Below are 18,103 nucleotides of genomic sequence, written 5' to 3' on the forward strand. Positions count from 1 at the left end.
GCCTAACATGAGCTCTACCCTCCTCATTTGGCCATTACTCGGTTCCTAAACACATGATGCTCCATTACATCAATAGAAACCCTTGCATGTCCCAATTCTAATGAGCAATAAACTATCTCATCTTAAGAGGTAATATTAATTGCTACATTGTAAAGAGCAAGATCTAACCTTTGAGCTATGCACCATACTACAAAGCATTATAAAAAAAAGAAAGTAAAAGGCACACTAGAGGGGTGGAAAAAGCAAGCCAAGTAAAGTAACTCATGCCTCCACGATTGCTCCCTCCTACACATCTATACACTCAGGGTGTGGATTGTTGGTCCCCTTGACCATGGCACTTGTCCATGATGCCTTTTACCATCCATTTCAATACATTTATACTAACACCTATTGATTGAGGGACTAACCTCAGAAATGCCACTTCCTCTTGAGGGTTGGAAGCACCTAATAGGGTTTACCATTAGCCACCTCTATCAAGGTAGGGAACACCTTTACGAGACTTTATGTAGGTAGTTAGATATCTAAAGGTGATCCAAGATTGAAGTATTAATATGCCCTTAACATCCAAGTTTGGTCCACTTAGATGCAAATATGTTCTTAGTCTCTAATGGATGGTTGCTTTCACTTGAGTTCATGTTGTTCTTGTTAGGTGGTCCACAGCAGCCCTGGCCTTGAGGGAACCCACTCCACAGGCACCCAAGCCTTTCAAAGAGATTGATGACTTAGCAGGTGCAACGTTTCCCATTTTTGTCCGAGCATTAGGCGTTATGATGACTTAAGAAGATGTTACATGTCCTAGAGGAACCTCGGGACATTGATCTTCTTTGACCTGGAATAGAGGATTCTTGATTATTGCACCACTGGACCTAGCATGCCCCCAGGCTGGCCTTGATACTACCTGATGGGCAGGACATGATTCAGAGCCCAGATGAGGATGGTATTCCATGAGATGACTAGGGAGGGATTATTGCACCTAATGGAACCCTAATGTTGGACACAAGAGGCCTTGCATTGACCATTGGAGACCCATGGAGATGACATGGTGACACCCTAGTTAGATTTGGGACCCTTAAGGATGATTTGAGTTGGATTTGAGGGAAACTCCTCCAATGTTGGATGATCCTAGCACACAAACACATTTTAATCCTTGATCACACCATGACATGGCATTTGGAGCTCAAAAAGGGCATGACATCAGCTTTAATGAGGCTTGTGACTCAAATGTGTGGTCATTAATGACATGTTTTAGCATTGAGCTAGTAGGTTGGCTTGAAACCCAAATTTTATGTGTGATCAAACTTGTTTTAGGGGATTCATTAGCTAAATTAATTGAGGTATACCTCATATAAATAAAGGTCACCTCATTGTTGTATCTCATCATCACTTGTGGAGTATTTCGGCCTAGCTATTGTGACTTGTATTCTTGTGGAGATGTGATCTATTGTGGATAATTTTTCTTTTGGAGACTAGCTCTTGTTGTGGAGACATCACTTTGGGATAATAAAGGACTTGTTCATGCATATCTTGTAATTACTTTTATTGTTGATTATCTTTTGAATGGTTATTGCATGGAATGGTTGTTGCTAGGGTTTCTATGTGCTAGTTAAATTGAATATGTTTCTATGGAATCTTGGCAAAGTATTGCATGTTTTAACTAAAGAATGTATGACATCCCTTGAATGATCTTCATGTAAGCTCTCTTCATGACTTTATCCCCTCATAAAGTGGTAGCTAGGGTTTTGAAAACTAGGGTTTTTCTTGCCCTTACTCCATACTAGGGTTTGATATTTCCATTAGTAGGTTTCCCTTAGACTCCATCACCCAAGGATCAAGCACTAGCATCCACATAGGTGATCACACATTCATTGAAAACCTTTCTAAACCTAAATTTCCTCTTTTACAATTTTTTATCCTTCAAGGCAAGTCGTTAGGTGAGGGCATAGAACTAAATTCAACTAGGAGGAATTCAATGGATGGATGAGCACAATTCCGATCCCATATGTCGGTATGAATTGCAGATTGATGAGCTTGAATATGATTTGATAAAATAACGTGAAAATGAAGATCAAGGAGAGAAAGTGGTGTTGAAAATGCCATTTTTATGTGAAAAATACCATAAATTTTATATAAAGGACATGTTACCTAGCAAGGGTGGGTAACTCATAGGAGAAAAGTTTTCATGTCATTTGAAAACCAACCAGCTAGCAACTCTATGATGGTCTTCTAATAGCTTTATGTCAAAGCTCTCCAAGTGTTGACATGGTCCGTGCTCTCCTACATCTAACATTCTTTCTGAGGAAGGTGGGTCATCTATCAACAAGTACTTTAACAATTTTTGTAATCATGTGCATTCATTTAATGTTAATGGCATATTAATATGAATCACAAGACAAATTGGATGATTGACCACTCCTTATTGTATCCTGGTTCCCACACTTCACCTAGGAGGTTAGCCTTTGACCTTAGTCCAATGGGACTTCCTCCAAGGCCTTATGGTGTAGGAGGGGCACTAATAGTGGGGCATTGATTGATATAACATGTCAATGGCAATCCATGCTTACCACTTTCCATTCTTCCCTGTTATTCATCTCCATTCCTTGGGTTAATTATTATTGGTCATTGGGATTGGTACCCTATTTCCAAATCCTTGAGTCGGGGCTTGGAAACTTGGCTCTGGAAATTGATGTAGTTGAAAGAATGATAAAACCATATAAATCCACATTGAAAAGAAAATGTAAAATGAAAAAGATGGTTGGGACTTATTTAGCACATGGGGAAAAACCTAGCATGAGCTTTACCTCCCTCACTAGCCATCACCTAGTGCCTCAACCATTTAATGCTTCATCTAGAATAAAGGAACTATTGAATGTCCTAACCCCAATGAGTGAGAAACTTTTACATCTTTAAGGGGTATTGAAAGGGCATAAAGCAAGCTTAGTCTCCTAAGCTATGCATGAAAGAGAGGTAAATCATTAAAGTAAAAGACACACTAGATGGATGGAAAAAGTACGCCGAGAAAAAAGGTAACTTATGCCTCCTTGATTGACTCCTCCTTAAGTCATTACACTCAAGATGTTGGACCTCCATTAACTGGTCTTATTGTTCTGGCATCTTTCTTGAAGTATTTCCCACTCCATGACCACATTATTGCGTACACCTATGGATTGATGGGTCACATAGGACATGCCACTCCCATTGGGGGCTAGAAACACCTAATGGGGTTATTGAACTCGTCATCACTAACATAAGTGAGGGAACTTGTTTACAATTCTTGAACTAGTAAGACATTTGAAGGTAAGTTGTGTGAATTATTTATATGCCCCTAACATTAGATATGGTCCACTATGATGCTTTAATGGCTTTATGTTGCTAATGATGTTGATTTCACTTGATTTTGATATGTTTGTTTCAAGTGGTATCACACACAGTTGAGATCCCTTGAGGGATGACTTGACTCATCTCCAGCACACTCTAGAGGATGTTTTTCCCCATTCAAAGAGAAAATGTGACCTTTTAGCCCCAACATTGCCCCTTTCGAGATGAGCGTTGAGCCTTGAATAAATTCCAGATGGTTCCAAACCTCTTGATGTACCTATAGATGCCAGAATGTTGAACCAGAAATCTTTGGTATTGGCTTACTTGATGATTTGCCTAGATGGACCAAGGACACTCCCAAGCTAGCCTTTTGACCTTGTTTGATGAACGTTTCCTTGTTCCAAAGCCTCGATGAGGATGGATGTCATTGAGATGACTTGGGAGGGGTAGCACACCATTCCTTGATGCCAACGCTTGGCCTAAATGATTCCATGTTGTATCTACATGCCCTAGGAGGGTGACATAAGCCTTTGATGATTTTTTGGAGTACTCATGGATCATTTCATCACTTGATGGAGATTGATCATTCTTGGAGGATGACATCATGGAGAGTCTTTATTCCCACACGTGGGTTATTTTGACATTTTTATTATGTTTTTGAGCTATCTCAAAGTTGGCTTGTGAACTTTAAAGTTTAAACTACTTAAATGCTTCAAGAAAACATTTTAGGGGTTTTCTTGTAAAACTATAAAGAAGTGACTTTTTAAACCCTCATATAAATAGAGGGGAGTCAATTTCATTATTCATCATCTCATTCATCACACTTCTTCTTCTCTAAGAAGTGCGCACTAGCGCTTGTCTTTCTTCTTGGAGATAATGTGATATTTTGTGGAGAAAATTGTCTGAGGGATATTTTTGTGTGGAGAGACTGTTGGGATTGATTGGAGTGATTTTTGTTGGAATTGTGTAAGTTGAATGTCATTTTCTTCCATTTTTCATGTTATATTTATGAAATTAGGCTTTCTATGTGTCCCATATTAAAGTACAATATCTTTCTTTGAAATCTTTGTTCTTTGTAGCATGTACAATTTGTCTTGCAAGAATCCATCAAAGGAACTTGGTTTATGCATCTTTTGACCTTAAAATCTCCCACATAAAGAAGTCACTAGGGTTTCTAAGAGACGATATTCAATCTTCCGCCCTCTTTTTCCAAGGCCCTCTATCATTGACCTCGCCTAATTGACTCCATTGTCCAATCAATTAGAGGCACTCATCTAGTTGGTGTTAATCATTTTAAATTCTCTTTCTTCTCTAATGTCATGGTAACTAGGGTCAGGGTTAGCTTAAAATATGTATTTATAGCAATTTAATGTCCATATGTTATTTCCCTATTAGAGGGAATTGCATCTAATAGGTAATGAAAGACAAAATCTAGCATGAATTGCATATTGTAACCTTAAAATTTCGGCTAAGGTTTTGGTATTTATTACTATCATATGCATTTTCAGCCATTTAAAACTATTGTTTACTTAACCCTTGCTTGCCTCCTTCATAGCCTAATGGTACTTTGTTGATCTTATTCCTTATAGGCTATTGTGTAGAGTTGTTATATGCCATTGTATGCCTTAAATATGCATATCTTACAAGACCTAACTTATATCAACTCTCTTCTAAATTGTAAAGGTCTTAGGGAAGTGTGCTTGAATTTCAAGGAATTCTTATCTCATCCTTACAAGGCATTGCCGGTACCTTTCCTCCTATCATTAGTCCTTGTATCACTATTGAGCCCTTCTTAATTGAATACCTTTTTGGTAATATTTTGTAGGGAAACCTCCATTATGGGATCAAATTTACCACTAAATAGCCGAAGAGAAGTCACAAAGGTAACAATGGTGGTTGATCTCTTGTTGCCATAACTAGGGTATTGAACTAGGCTTGGTAGATTTTGTGGTAACATGGCATGAGACAAATTGTAGGAAAGTTCTCCACTTTATTCTCAACAAGTGAAAGTGAAGTAGGCACCCTTCTTTTATAGGAAGAGAGACCTCCAATACCATAAAGAAAATAAAATTCAAACTAAAATGAAACCACGTGCTAGGAAAATATGAGCCCAAAACAATGTTTCTAAGTTAAACCATGGAAAAATTCCTCAATGTGTCACAACAAGCTCCTTAAAAGTGGGGTTCCGTCTTCAAGTTGAGAAAATTCAACACGGGTGGATGTTAGTGGTTAAAATGTGAGATAATTTTCACATAGAAATTTTTGTAGCATTTTGACTTGGTCAATTTTTGTTCAATTTTTATTGTGGCCTCATTTCGAAAATCCCATAGCCAATATGCATCAAGTGGGCACTGGTTTCAAAAAATTCTAGGCACTTTGTTAAAGGATAACTATCCCTAGAGTTGTCCATTCTCAAAACATGTATTAAAATTATCTCTAATCACCCACACATGTGAAAATATTTCTCCAAATGGCTCGTGCATGCTCCATATGCTAACAAGTGTACAAAATATTGATGTGAATACCTTAGTGATGATGTGGCATCCTCATGATCATCCACCATGTTGTCATATATCCAAATGTAGTGGCTCAACTTCCAAGAAAAGTTACATAGATACCAATGTAGGAAAATATTGCTAAATTAGATACACAAATCCCAATGTAGATACACATATCTCAAGGCAAGTGCATGGATTTCAATGTGTGGCACCCAACCTATAATGATGAATCAAACCTCCAACAAGTTGTTAGGTATATAAAATAGATATCAACTTTAACATTAATAACATAAGTATAGTAAATTACCTAAGTTTTTCATGGTGGTACAACCTTACTTTTATTATGTGTCATTTTCCTACCAGAAAAGATATATTTTAAGTCACTTGGTTAGAAATAGGTAAAGGTGATGAAATTTATGAAGGAGACATGGAAAACCTTATGAAACGACACTTAAAGTCATAATAATGATGGTGTCCAACTAGCCATTTTTTGGCTAAGAGTTCAACTAATTTTTCACATAGATTTTAGAGGGATTTTTTCCTTTAGTTTTGCTACTTCAACACCTTATTTCTTACCTATATTATTATTTCTCTTTCATTTAGTTTTTCTTTAGGTAGTGCAGAATTAGGCATTTTGCACTAGGATTTTTGGGGTGAGCCTTTTAATTGAAGTAGTATATTTTTTTCTTTATAGTTTTTTATGCTTTTTACCATTCAATCCTTTTTTATGGGTTCGTTTAACTTAGGTTTGCCTTATTTTTCTCTTTTATTTCTTTATTTGACCCTTTTTAGATGACATTTTATAGACCATTCATAAGTGGCAAATATATTTTATATAAATAAAATGGAAATGCAAGGGAATTGGCAGAAAATGTTAAGTATCAGTATGATATGGGTATGTTATTCACCTTGATTGTTAGTAGTTTCTTTAGCCTAATAAGTTGAAACACACTTATTCAATGACAATTATATGTCCCCATGGTAGACGAACTAAACTAGTAATATTTTTACTAAGAAATGTTAATAGTTTCTTTAGAATAATAAATTGAAACACACTTATTCAATGACAATTATGTGTCATAGTAATATTTTTAGTAATATTTTTACTTAGAAATGTTAAAAGTTCATATTTAATATTTAGCACTTTCACAAGCAAGTCACAAACCATCTACACCTCTTCTAGGCTAGAAAAGCATAAAGAGAATCATATCAATTGAAGAAATGTCGTCATGAAGTATTGTCTGTTAGCACATATGTGATCAAGAGTATAGGGTACGACCAATGTGGGATCAATTTAGAAGAGAAATAGTGCGTGTATGATGGAAAGAAGAAGAAAGAAAGAAATTATTTTAACGTCCACGAGGCTAAAGATAGCCTATGGGACAGATTGTTTCTTCCTCTGCTTGATGTATTCGACCCTTTTTTTGTGAAGCTTCACAATAAACGCTCCCAACTTCTTGACAAACCCCTCACTAAATAGATTATCCCAAGAGCTAGCTGCCAGTGTATTTGCATAGCTTTCCTTGTTGGCTTTGAAGGTCTCACATTCTAAAATGAAATGTTTTTTTGTTTCCACTTTTCTGGAAGAACAAAAAATTCATACTCTTTCCTCCCACACTTCTTTTGGCCTTTTCCAGCGCCCTGTTTCACAACGGAGTTGATGAGAATTAGTCCTTAACTGAGCAATAAGAATTTTGGCTCTCCAAGAGATATTGGCCTCTATGTATGCTTTTGGTTGATGATTATGAGTGGGATTAAACACTTCAATATGGTACTTTTTCTTTCTTCCTAGCTCCTTATCCCAAGTACGCTTGTGGAACTTTTCCATAACAAAAGCTTTTATCTCTTTGTTGTTTATGGAACACGCGTTCAAGCAAATAGCCCATTTACTAAACCATTTGTTATTTTGCTGCATCTAAGTTCTTTTTTCTGTTGCACAATCTGTCATTAAAGACAACCTTAGGCCATCTACCCTCTTTCATTTGCTCAAATTTTTTTAAATACCTTATGACTCGCACCATAGCGATTGATTCAATACGATCAGCCCCGTTTCACTTAACAAGATAGCATAAGGAACTGCACTTTTAATCTCGAATTTGTTTGTAATCAAACGATTCTAAATTTTCTCAATTTGTCTCCACTGCATGTCAGATGTACTATTGGCCCATAGTTCACAACCATAGAGAATCACCGGAATCACTAGAAGCCCAAAAAGAGTTTGAGTGGTTTTCCAATCCCATAACTCGGCCTCTCTACACCTATTTTGAAAAGCATAAAATGCTTTCCAACCCTCGAAAGTTCTTTTATTTCTACAACCATTCCAGCTTAGATTTTTGTTGAAGTCAATTATGAGGTATTTGTAATCTGCAACTTCTTCCAAAATGTTGCCTGCAAAGTAGAACTTATGTTTGTTTTGTTTTATTTTTTTAGAGAAAACCACTACTTTCGTTTTGTTGATATTGACTTGCATCCCCACACTTTTGTTGAAATTTCTAAGTATTACACGTTAGAAATTTTATCTGTATTCTCTGGTTTATTTCACCTACTTGTTTAATTATTAACAAGTTATTTAACCATATAAACAGTGAAATAAACACAATACAGTCTCAACCATCTATAGATCAACAACTGAAAGAAATAGACAAATACACAAGTGACACCGTTATTTTTGGACAAACGTCCCTGGAAAACCGGTGCAACAATTCTGAGGGTTATATTATTATGCAGTCTTTCTAAGTACAATTGGGTGCCAAACTGGCTCACCGACAGAGAAAATAATCTGACAGTAATACCTCTCTCTTCGGAAGCAGATATTCTGAAAGTCTGCCCCACGAAACCCTCTCCAGCACAATCTGAAGCTCAGCGTCAACCCTCCTGGCCTCTGCATCAGCCCGAAACCCTCCACGTCAGCCCTCTAAGGCTCTACGCAGCCTCTATGGCCCTCTGCGTCACTCCTGTAGCCTCTGTGTGGATGACGCAGGCGCTTCTAGCCTCTGCGCAGTCTCTTCTGCCTCTGCGTTAGTCTTCCGGCACTATCTCTTCCTCTCTGCCTTGTACTCACTGCCCCTCGCTGCAAACTGATCGCTGATTCGATTTCTCTTAGCAAACCCCGCTCTAGAAAATCGAATGACTGATCACTCTAGTGTATTCTTCAACTGACCCTCAAGCCTCCTCTTATACTTTTCTTATTGGTCCTTCAACGACCGAGATTACATCTCTAATCAACAACTAAGATTAGATTTGGCTTGATCCATGTCCTTTAAAACCTTCTAACCCAGTTTTATATTAATACCCATTAATATTTTATTTTTCCTAAGTTTAGACATAGGAACTCTGTTAAAACTATTGATTATTTTAATATCTCCTTAACAGGGTAGAATCTGCCCATCCATTTATGAGTCTTGGAGATCTCACGCGTTTTAGCCTCCCTGCCAATTTTCATCACTAGAGCACATCCGATGCTACCCCAAATCAACACTCCCTCTTAGTGAGGATTGTGCTCTAGTAATACTCCACACTGAGCATCACCCAAATTATATGGCATCGGTACCTGTGCTGATGCTGGGCCTCCCTACCCAACATCCTCTGCATTGTTGCATCCTGTACTGCTTCCCATGGCTCTGCCACTGCCATTGCTACATCTGTACAGCAGCTCCCTCTGCATCTGTGCTATTGCTGGTCCTTTCTCCCAACACTGCATCTACACTGCAACCCCCTCTCATCATGTTGCATCGTGCTACTGCTACTGCTATTGCACTGCAACTCAGTTACTTAGAAGTAAGTAACTGATCCACCCAACTACTGACATCCTTGTCAGGCTAGAAACGCTCCCGTTGCTAAAGCTCTCCTTGCCGCTCTCATGTGCTCCCTCTGCTGCCTCTGCACTGCTGCAACAACTCCATGCCTCTCGCACCGCTGCAAACCTCTTTGTGCCCTCCTGCACTACTACAACCTCCTCTGTGCCTCTCGCACAGCTACAACCCTCTCTGTGCTACCAGGGACTACTGTACTATAGCACTCTTTGTCGCTTCATCCACATCCGTTTCTACCGACATCCGTCATCCTGCTACTCTCTCCTCGGGGCTTCGGTAGGCAGGTATAATCCAAGAGTTTGGGTACCTCAGGGATCCTACCCCTCATCGCCTGTAGTCTTCCTGACTACAGCTCGATGTCTCCCCACCTCTTCTCTAGAGGTACCTGAGCGCTCATGGCACAATCGTCATCATCCTCTACCTCTTTTTTCGCCTTCGTTGGCACTGCCTTGGAGTCAGACGCCTCTCCGTTACTCTTCTTCCTCGGACACTGGTTCGCATAATGGCCCAATTCCCCACAGTTGAAGCACTTAATCTTGGAGAGGTCCTTTTTCTTCCTCTTCTCCTGCTTTCCCGCAGATGCTAGGGTTGCATCCTCTTCCTCCTCTTTCTTGACTTGGGCTCCTTTGCCGCTGCTTCCCGCCTTGGTCTGCCATCTAATCTCTTCTTGGCGAAGAGCTACCCACAGTTCTTCTTATCCTGGAAGAATCGCTCTGCCCAAGATACTTTGGATGAGTGTCTCCCACTCCTCAGAGACTACATTTAGGGTGGTCCTCACCATTAATTCCTCATCTGGCGTGGCCCCTATGGAAGTGAGTTGGTCCTGGATCTCCTACAACCTGTTGAGGAAGTGATCTACCTGCTCCCCCTTCTACATCTGGTACGACCACAGTTGATTATCCAGTAGCATCTTCCTCTGCATGGAAGTGCCTTGATACAACTTCGTCAAGGTGTCCCACATTTCCTTTGTCGTGTCCTTCTCGGCAATACGCTGGACCACATGATCCTTGACCCTATCAAGGATTATACATTTCGCCTTGTCCATTGCATCCTCATACTTTTTATTGTCAGCTGGATCGATTGGGATAGCCACATTTCTCAAGGAAAAGGCCTTGATGCGATGTCTATCTAGAACGGACAGGATCCTGGCCTTCCAGATCACAAAGTTGGATGCTCTGTCTAGCCTGTCCTGATCCCTCAGTCCATTCATGGCCATCTCTTTGCTCTTCTTTTCGACTCCTCTGAGTCTCTACTTCCCTCTAGAAGTTCTCTTCGACTCCATCTGAGTCTCTACTTCCTGCTTGGAAGTTCTTTGCTAGACTCCCTTTGAGTCTCGATTTCCCTCTTGGAAATCCTCCTTCCAACCGATGAATCACACCTCTCTAATCTCCTATGCTCCTGCAACACTGATGTGGATTCCCTGGCTAGAAATCTGCCTAGGTAGCGACTCCCTCTACCTTGGTTTTGCCCCGTTAGGCATGTTTTGTCTCAACAGAAACAACACCCCACCAGCTTCACTCCCCGCAATCTGTGCACAACGTCCTATGCCCCAGCAACTAAAGTACTAAGCCTCTAGGCTCTTCGCAATCCAAGCACTGGCTGAATTGCTCCACTAGCCAACTGCATCAACCCTCTAGGTCTCTGCGTGGCTCTTCGTGAGCCTCTTTTGCCCTCCTCGACCTCTGCATTGTCCTCTCTCTGGCTCGAACAACTGTTTCTGTTGCAAATTCTCCAATTCAGTTGGTGCCTTTAGCTCTCCTATGATCTGCAACGCTCCGATACCATGTTGAAATTTCTAAGTATTACCTGTTAGAAATTTTATCTGTATTCTCTGGTTTATTTCGCCTACTTGTTTAATTACTAACAAGTTATTTAACCATATAAACACTGAAATAAACACAATACGGTCTCAACCATCTACATATCAACAGCTGAAAGAAATAGACAAACACACAAGTGACACCGTTATTTTTGGACAAACGTCCCTGGAAAAACCAAACTTGGGAAAACCGGTGCAGCAATTCTGAGGGTTATATTATTATGCAGTCTTTCTGAGTACCACTGGATGCCAAACTGGCTCACCCGACAAAGAAAATAATTTGGCAGTGATACCTCTCTCTTTAGAAGTGGATATTCTGAAAATCTGCCCCACGAAACTCTCTCCAGCAAAATCTGAAGCTCAGCGTCAACTCTCCTGGCCTCTGCGTTAGCCCTTTGAGGCTCTGCACAGCCTCTATGTCCCTCTGCGTCACTCTTGCAGCCTCTGCATGGATGATGCAGGCCTTCTGGCCTCTGTGTAGTCTCTTCTGCCTCTGCATGGCTCCCTCTAGCTCAACGTCTGCCTCTCTGCCTCTGCATTGGTCTTCTGGCACTATCTCTACCTCTATGCCTCATACTTACTGCCCCTCGCTGCAAAGTGATCACTGATTTGATTTCTCTTAGCAAACCCCGCTCTAGAAAACCAAATGACTGATCACTCTGGTGTATTCTCCAACTGACCCTCAAGCCTTCTCTTATAATTTTCCTGTTGGTCCTTCAATGGCCGAGATTACATCTCTAATCAACAGCTAAGATTAGATTTGGCTTGAGCCATGTCCTTTAGAACCTTCTAACCCAGTTTTATATTAATACCCATTAATATTTTATTCTTCCTAAGTTTAGACATAGGAACTCCGTTAAAAATATTAATTATTTTAATATCTCCTTAACCGGGTAGAATCTACCCAAACCATTTATGGGTCTTGGAGATCTCATGTGCTTTAGTCTCCCCACAAATTTTCATGGCTAGAGCACATCTGATGCTACCCCAAATCAACAACTTCCACAAAAATGCTCAAGGGATAGTAAGTGCTCTTGCAAACCAAGAGCTGATTTAACAATCAGAATAAGGTCATCTACATACAAAAGAAGCCTTATAATAAACTTGCCCAAATAGATACCATCATCCCCTTGCAAATTTAACCACTCAAGATTGTCGATATATAAACGAAAAAGGGTAGGAGACAGTGGGCAACCTTGCTTGACCTTGATATCACTTCTAAAACTTTCAGAAATGCCTGCTGAAGTTCTAATTTTGACTTTCAACTCTTCATTCAGCCTATGCACATTTGCTCTCAAATGTTTAGGAACCACAAGTTCCTCCATTCTGTGCTAAAGCTTATCCCTAGGAACCGAGTCAAACGCTTTTCTGAAATCAACAAAGCAACAAAAGACTTCTTCCTTTTTTTCCCAAACCTTTTCAATGATTTGCCTTAAAGTTATACAATGATCAACTGTGGAATGATTAGGTCTAAAACCTGCTTGTCCTTTAGCACACTTATCTCTTTCTTTTGCCCACTTGCTAATTTATTTTCTAGCATGCTTCCAAATAGCTTTGCAAACAAAGGGTTTATCATGATGGTCCTATAATTGGAGGGATTATTGATGTCACCGCTCTTGAAAAGAGGTATTGCCAGACTAGTTGTCCAATCTGTGGGGAGCCCCTATTGTATGATGTTGTTGAAATTTTTGTAATGTGAGGTGCAAGGATCTTTGAACCCCACTTTTGATATTCTTCTTGGAGTTCAGCTAAGTCTTTTGCTTTTCCAACACCCAACTTCTGGATACCCATCTCTACCTTTTGTACCGTGAAGAGTTCAGTATTAGTGTTGACCAAGGGGGGAGGGTCAACCTTGGGATCCTACTCATAGAGTTGTCTTGCATAGTCAAACCATTTAAAAGTTGTAATACTATTTCCAATTTGTATCTTTTTTGGTTGGAGTTCCTTCCAAAATAATTTGGGATTATTTTTCCCAAGGAAGATTAGTTCTTCCCTCCTTGAAACCATGAAATCGATCTTTTTCTTGCTTAATAACTGCCTTTAAGCTTTGGGTTTTATGGTATCCTTGTTTGACTCTTTCCACATTCTCCTTGCCTTTTGTATTCTTCGTCAAACCAAGCATTAACTGTAAAGAAATTTGTTTCAAACTTCTTAATTTTTTCTTTTTGGCAGCTTGCCAATGCGCATTGAATTAAATGTGTTAATTCATGATTATGAAGGTTGTGAATTATGAGTTTCTCCTTCTCGAAGAGCCTCTATAGCGTCATTTTAAAGGTATTACAATTTCCTGGAGTCAGAATTCTGCCCTGTGGGAGATTTTGTTAGACATGCTGAATTTTTTACTCTAATTGTTTCTTTCCAATCCAAGAGAAACATAAATAAATTGGTTTGTAATATGATTTTAAGTCCCACAGCTGATCTCCAATAAAAAATTCTTCCATTTTCTCACACAAACCATGCGAACAAATTACATAATCTACTAGACTTGCTCCATTGTAAGTATTGCAAGTGAAATTAGCAGACTTTGGCCATCTAGTCAAGCCATTACAAATGACTAAATCAAAGGCCCCACATAGAGTAAGCAATTGTTCACTAAAGAGATTGCAGCCCTTATCCTCTAAAATTCTTTCTCATAGATGATTACTCTTTTCTGTAAGCCAAATAGGGTCGCAATCATCTCTACAACAAAGAATGCTAGCTTGCTCACTTGCAGTCCTAACATTGAAATCACCCACTATAAGGACTTTACCTAGTTGCTAATATGTTGCAATATCCTCTTTTAAGACTGCAAATGGATCTTTGTGGTCAATCCCTCTACCTTTGTAGATTTTTGAAACTTGTTGCACAAAATAGCATGTTGTAATTCTGATGTGGTTTCCATTTTCTGAGAAGATGAACAGGGACCTCATCAAAATAGCAACAACACACCCAAAAAAGTGTCTGTAAATCTAATTAGCAAATTACCCTGAAAGGGAAATAGAGACAAAGATCATTGTGTTTGAAAAATTAGTGTATGTACAAAATCTTTATTTTACGTTCTAGGAGTGATTGGAACTGCCTGGCTGACTCTGAAGTGGAATGCTGAAAATATTACATGTTAGAAGAAGATTTCTTGATCAAATATTCAACGGAACTTTGAATAAATGAATTTTATTCAAACCCTTGTTGCTAATAATGCGGTATTCTTTCAAAACTCTCTGTGACGTTTGTCTTGTTTTTTTTTTTTTAACTTTCTTCTTGAAAAATCACGATTGTTTTTATTTACTTTATATATAAATCCAAATATCAATGTGTTTGAACAATCCTCACAGGTAAAAAGTCTTTATTTTATTTTAGTTTAATAACGGATTCGAACTTCCTAGTGAATTTTGAGGTCTATTATTCTAATATGAACATTGTTACTTGCATCAAGTTAAAAAATGTTGGAATATTTTTATTTATTATTATAGTTAGTTAGAAATGAAATGAAATGATATTTTAAGGTTCACAAGACTAAAAATAGTCTATGAGACCATTAGTTCCTTGTTTTTCGCCTTTTGCAATTCAATCCTTTTTTTTATTCAAATTGATGATGAGCTGGCTCAACCTTCCAACAATCCCCTCGCTCAAAAGACAATGCCAAGAAACCAATGCTAGCATATTCCCATAACTTTCTCTGATGTATTTGAATACATCACATTCCAAAATGAAATGTTTTTCCGATTCCACTGCCCCAAACGTGCAAAATGTATAGACCCATTCTTCCCAAGCTTCTTTAGGCCTTTTCCACGGTCTTGTTTCACACCGAAGTTGATGCGAGTTGGTCCTTAATTGAGTAATAAGAATATTTGCCCTCCATGAAATGCTATCTCCAACAAACTCTTTTTGTTGTAGATCATTGAATTCCTAAATGTAGTACTTCTTCTTTCTACCTAACTTTTTTCCCCATACCCTTTTACGAAATTTCTCCATAACAAAATTCTTTAACTCCTTGCTATTTGTGGGACACGCATTGAGGCAAATATTCCATTTTTGCATCCATGTATAGTTTTGTTTCATCCATGTTTTCTTTCTTTCACTCATGCCTTCATTGAAGATAATGTTAAGCCATCTACCTACTCCCATTTGCTCAATTCGTTTTAGATATCTTATGAGCCGCACCATAGCAATTGCTTCGATGGGAGTTGCTCCTGTTTCACTCAACATTATCTCATAAGGTACCGAACTTTGTATTTTGAACTTCCTCATGATTAAACGTTTTTGGATTTTCTCAATTTGTTTCCATTTTGAGATGGGGTGCTACTAGTCCACAATTCACACCCATATAGCATCATTGGACAAACTAGAAGTCCAAAAAGCACTTTAATCGTTTTCCAATCCCATAACTCTACTTCTCTACATTTGTTTTGAAGAGCATATAATGCTTTCCACCCTCCTAAAATTATTTTCTTTCTACAGTCCTCCCAATTAAGTTTGTTGTTGAAATCAATCCAAAGGTACTTGTATTCATTTACTTTTTCAAGAATGTTTCTTTCAAAGAAGAAAGTATGCTGGCCCTGCTTCCTTTTATTAGAGAAAATCATTAATAATTTGTTAGAGCAATTTGGGTCATCCAAAGATTAAATCTAGAGACTGCTACTATAACACCAAGAGTATATTCAACAGTCTAGATATATCTAGAATTTATGACTTAGCAAGAGCTGAGATTCCTCTGTAGGATTTGAAACTAGTAGAGGGGATAACATCCCATTACATTTCATTATGCCAGCTGAAACTAGTAGAGGGGATAACATCGCATTATGCCAACCATTCAACTGAAAAGACAAAAATTGCATAAAAATTTACTAAAACATTATTCCATTTTATTGGACAAGAAAAGAATGTAACTTATAAAAATGAGTGCAATCTCGATAAAAACTATCAAACGGACTGTTTGACCCCTCAAAGATTTATCTCATTGTTAACTCATTTTCACCGGTGAGGAAAAAATATCAACAAGACTAGTATTTGTCACTGGAAGTCTGGATGTATTGAGATTCAAAATAAAGTATTGCTGGGTTATTCTAATTGTACATTCATTGAATGGCAGCACATATACGTTTATCTTGACGTGTTTTTCTCAGGTAAAGGTCTATATGGGAGATGGTTGGAGGCATGACTTCAAGAAAACTCATTTTGACACCTACTCCCCGCCTGACTTTTATACGAAGGTAAGATACGTGATTTTTCTTAAAGATCTAGGATTTTACATAGTTAAACATTTTACCATAGAGGAATTATTTCAATGCTTGGATGTGCAGATTGGGATTGTAGGTGTAACTGCCGACTCAAAAATGGAAAAGACCCGTACAATCGAAGATAACTGGATTCCATGTTGGGATGAAGAGTTTACTTTCCCTTTGACTGTCCCAGAGCTAGCTTTGCTTCGGATTCAGGTTGGGGAGTATGATATGTCTGAGAAGGATGATTTTGGTGGTCAGACATGCTTACCTGTGACAGAATTGAAGCCAGGGATTCGCTCTACTCCCCTCTTCGATAAGAAAGGAGAAAAATACAGGTCTGTGAAGCTTTTGCTTCGCATTGAATTTGTCTGATTATCTTGATTACCCCATAGTCATGCCTTTTACTATTTTTAATAAAACTCGCTATATTTTTTTCATTGTTTCAAAATAATTTTATAAGGCTGAGAGACCTGGAAAATGGTGAACAAAGGGAATATTCATTTTTGATGTGTTAATTTCCTTCCTCTCGTTATATGTCAAGTAATCTTATTTCTTGGAAATGTTTCTCATGTATGGATATGCTTTAGTAATCTTATTTCTTGGAAATATTTCTCATGTATGGATATGCTTTAGTAATCTTATTTCTTATTTCTTGGAAATGTTTGTCATTTATGGATATGCTTGACCTATTTCAGACTACCAAGAATCATAGTTACAACATACTGCCTTATGTGGTCTTATATACAGAAATAACGATATGACAATATTGGCCATATACGTGCAAAACACAGCCAACATATCGGTTCACTGTATGCCTGTATTGTGCTGGTTGTTAGGTGGGTGGAGAAGTTAACTTTTTCTGGTAGGTTGGTAGGCTGGTTGGCAGTTACATTGTGGAGCTAAACAATATATTAAAATATAAGACATGCATCTCACTCGATTTGAACATAATAAATCAGTCGCCTGAACATAGGTAAGCATAAATCAATTGCTTGATATTATGTATTTTGGGTTTATATATATATATATATATATATCACTTATTTAACATAGTTCAGGTATAAAATGATTTTTTTTTTATATTTTATAGATACATATGTGATAAAAATATAAAACAACTATTTTGATATTATATATGAGGATAAAATGAGTATAGATTAAAATTTCTTAAACTTTATCAATGTGAAATTTGCAATTTATTATCCAACATTTTTTATATTCGTACTGTAAGTATGTTTAAAAATGATGAGAAATAATAGAAAGTCAATCATATAAGTTACATTATTCTAAAAAGCAAAGCGGTAATCATTATCAATATAATATTATATAATAAAATATATCTATCATAAAAACTTTAAACTTCATCAATGAGAAATTTGCAATTTATTATAATCATCTTTTTTTATATATATAATAGAAATTATTATATATATATTTTAATTTTTATATAAAATTTAA

The 18,103-nt window shown here is 37.8% G+C and overlaps 1 protein-coding gene across 2 annotated transcripts in view; it reads left to right on the forward strand.

Moving 5' to 3' along the window:
• Positions 1 to 17,264, forward strand: part of LOC149225595 (phosphoinositide phospholipase C 2-like) — a 426,735-nt gene extending 409,471 nt beyond the window's left edge. For both annotated transcript variants that reach the window (XM_089377183.1, XM_089377184.1), the window contains exons 8-9: positions 16,547 to 16,633; positions 16,724 to 17,264. In XM_089377183.1, the coding sequence (XP_089233309.1) occupies positions 16,547 to 16,633; positions 16,724 to 17,017 (381 nt within the window). In that variant the 3' untranslated portion in view covers positions 17,018 to 17,264. The remainder of the gene's footprint in view (positions 1 to 16,546; positions 16,634 to 16,723) is intronic.
• Positions 17,265 to 18,103: the final 839 nt, after the last annotated feature.

This window comes from Pinus tabuliformis, chromosome J (assembly GCF_031772625.1).
Source record: "Pinus tabuliformis cultivar Carrire ecotype Pingquan chromosome J, CPIR1, whole genome shotgun sequence".
In the NCBI taxonomy this organism is placed as follows: Eukaryota; Viridiplantae; Streptophyta; class Pinopsida; order Pinales; family Pinaceae; genus Pinus; species Pinus tabuliformis.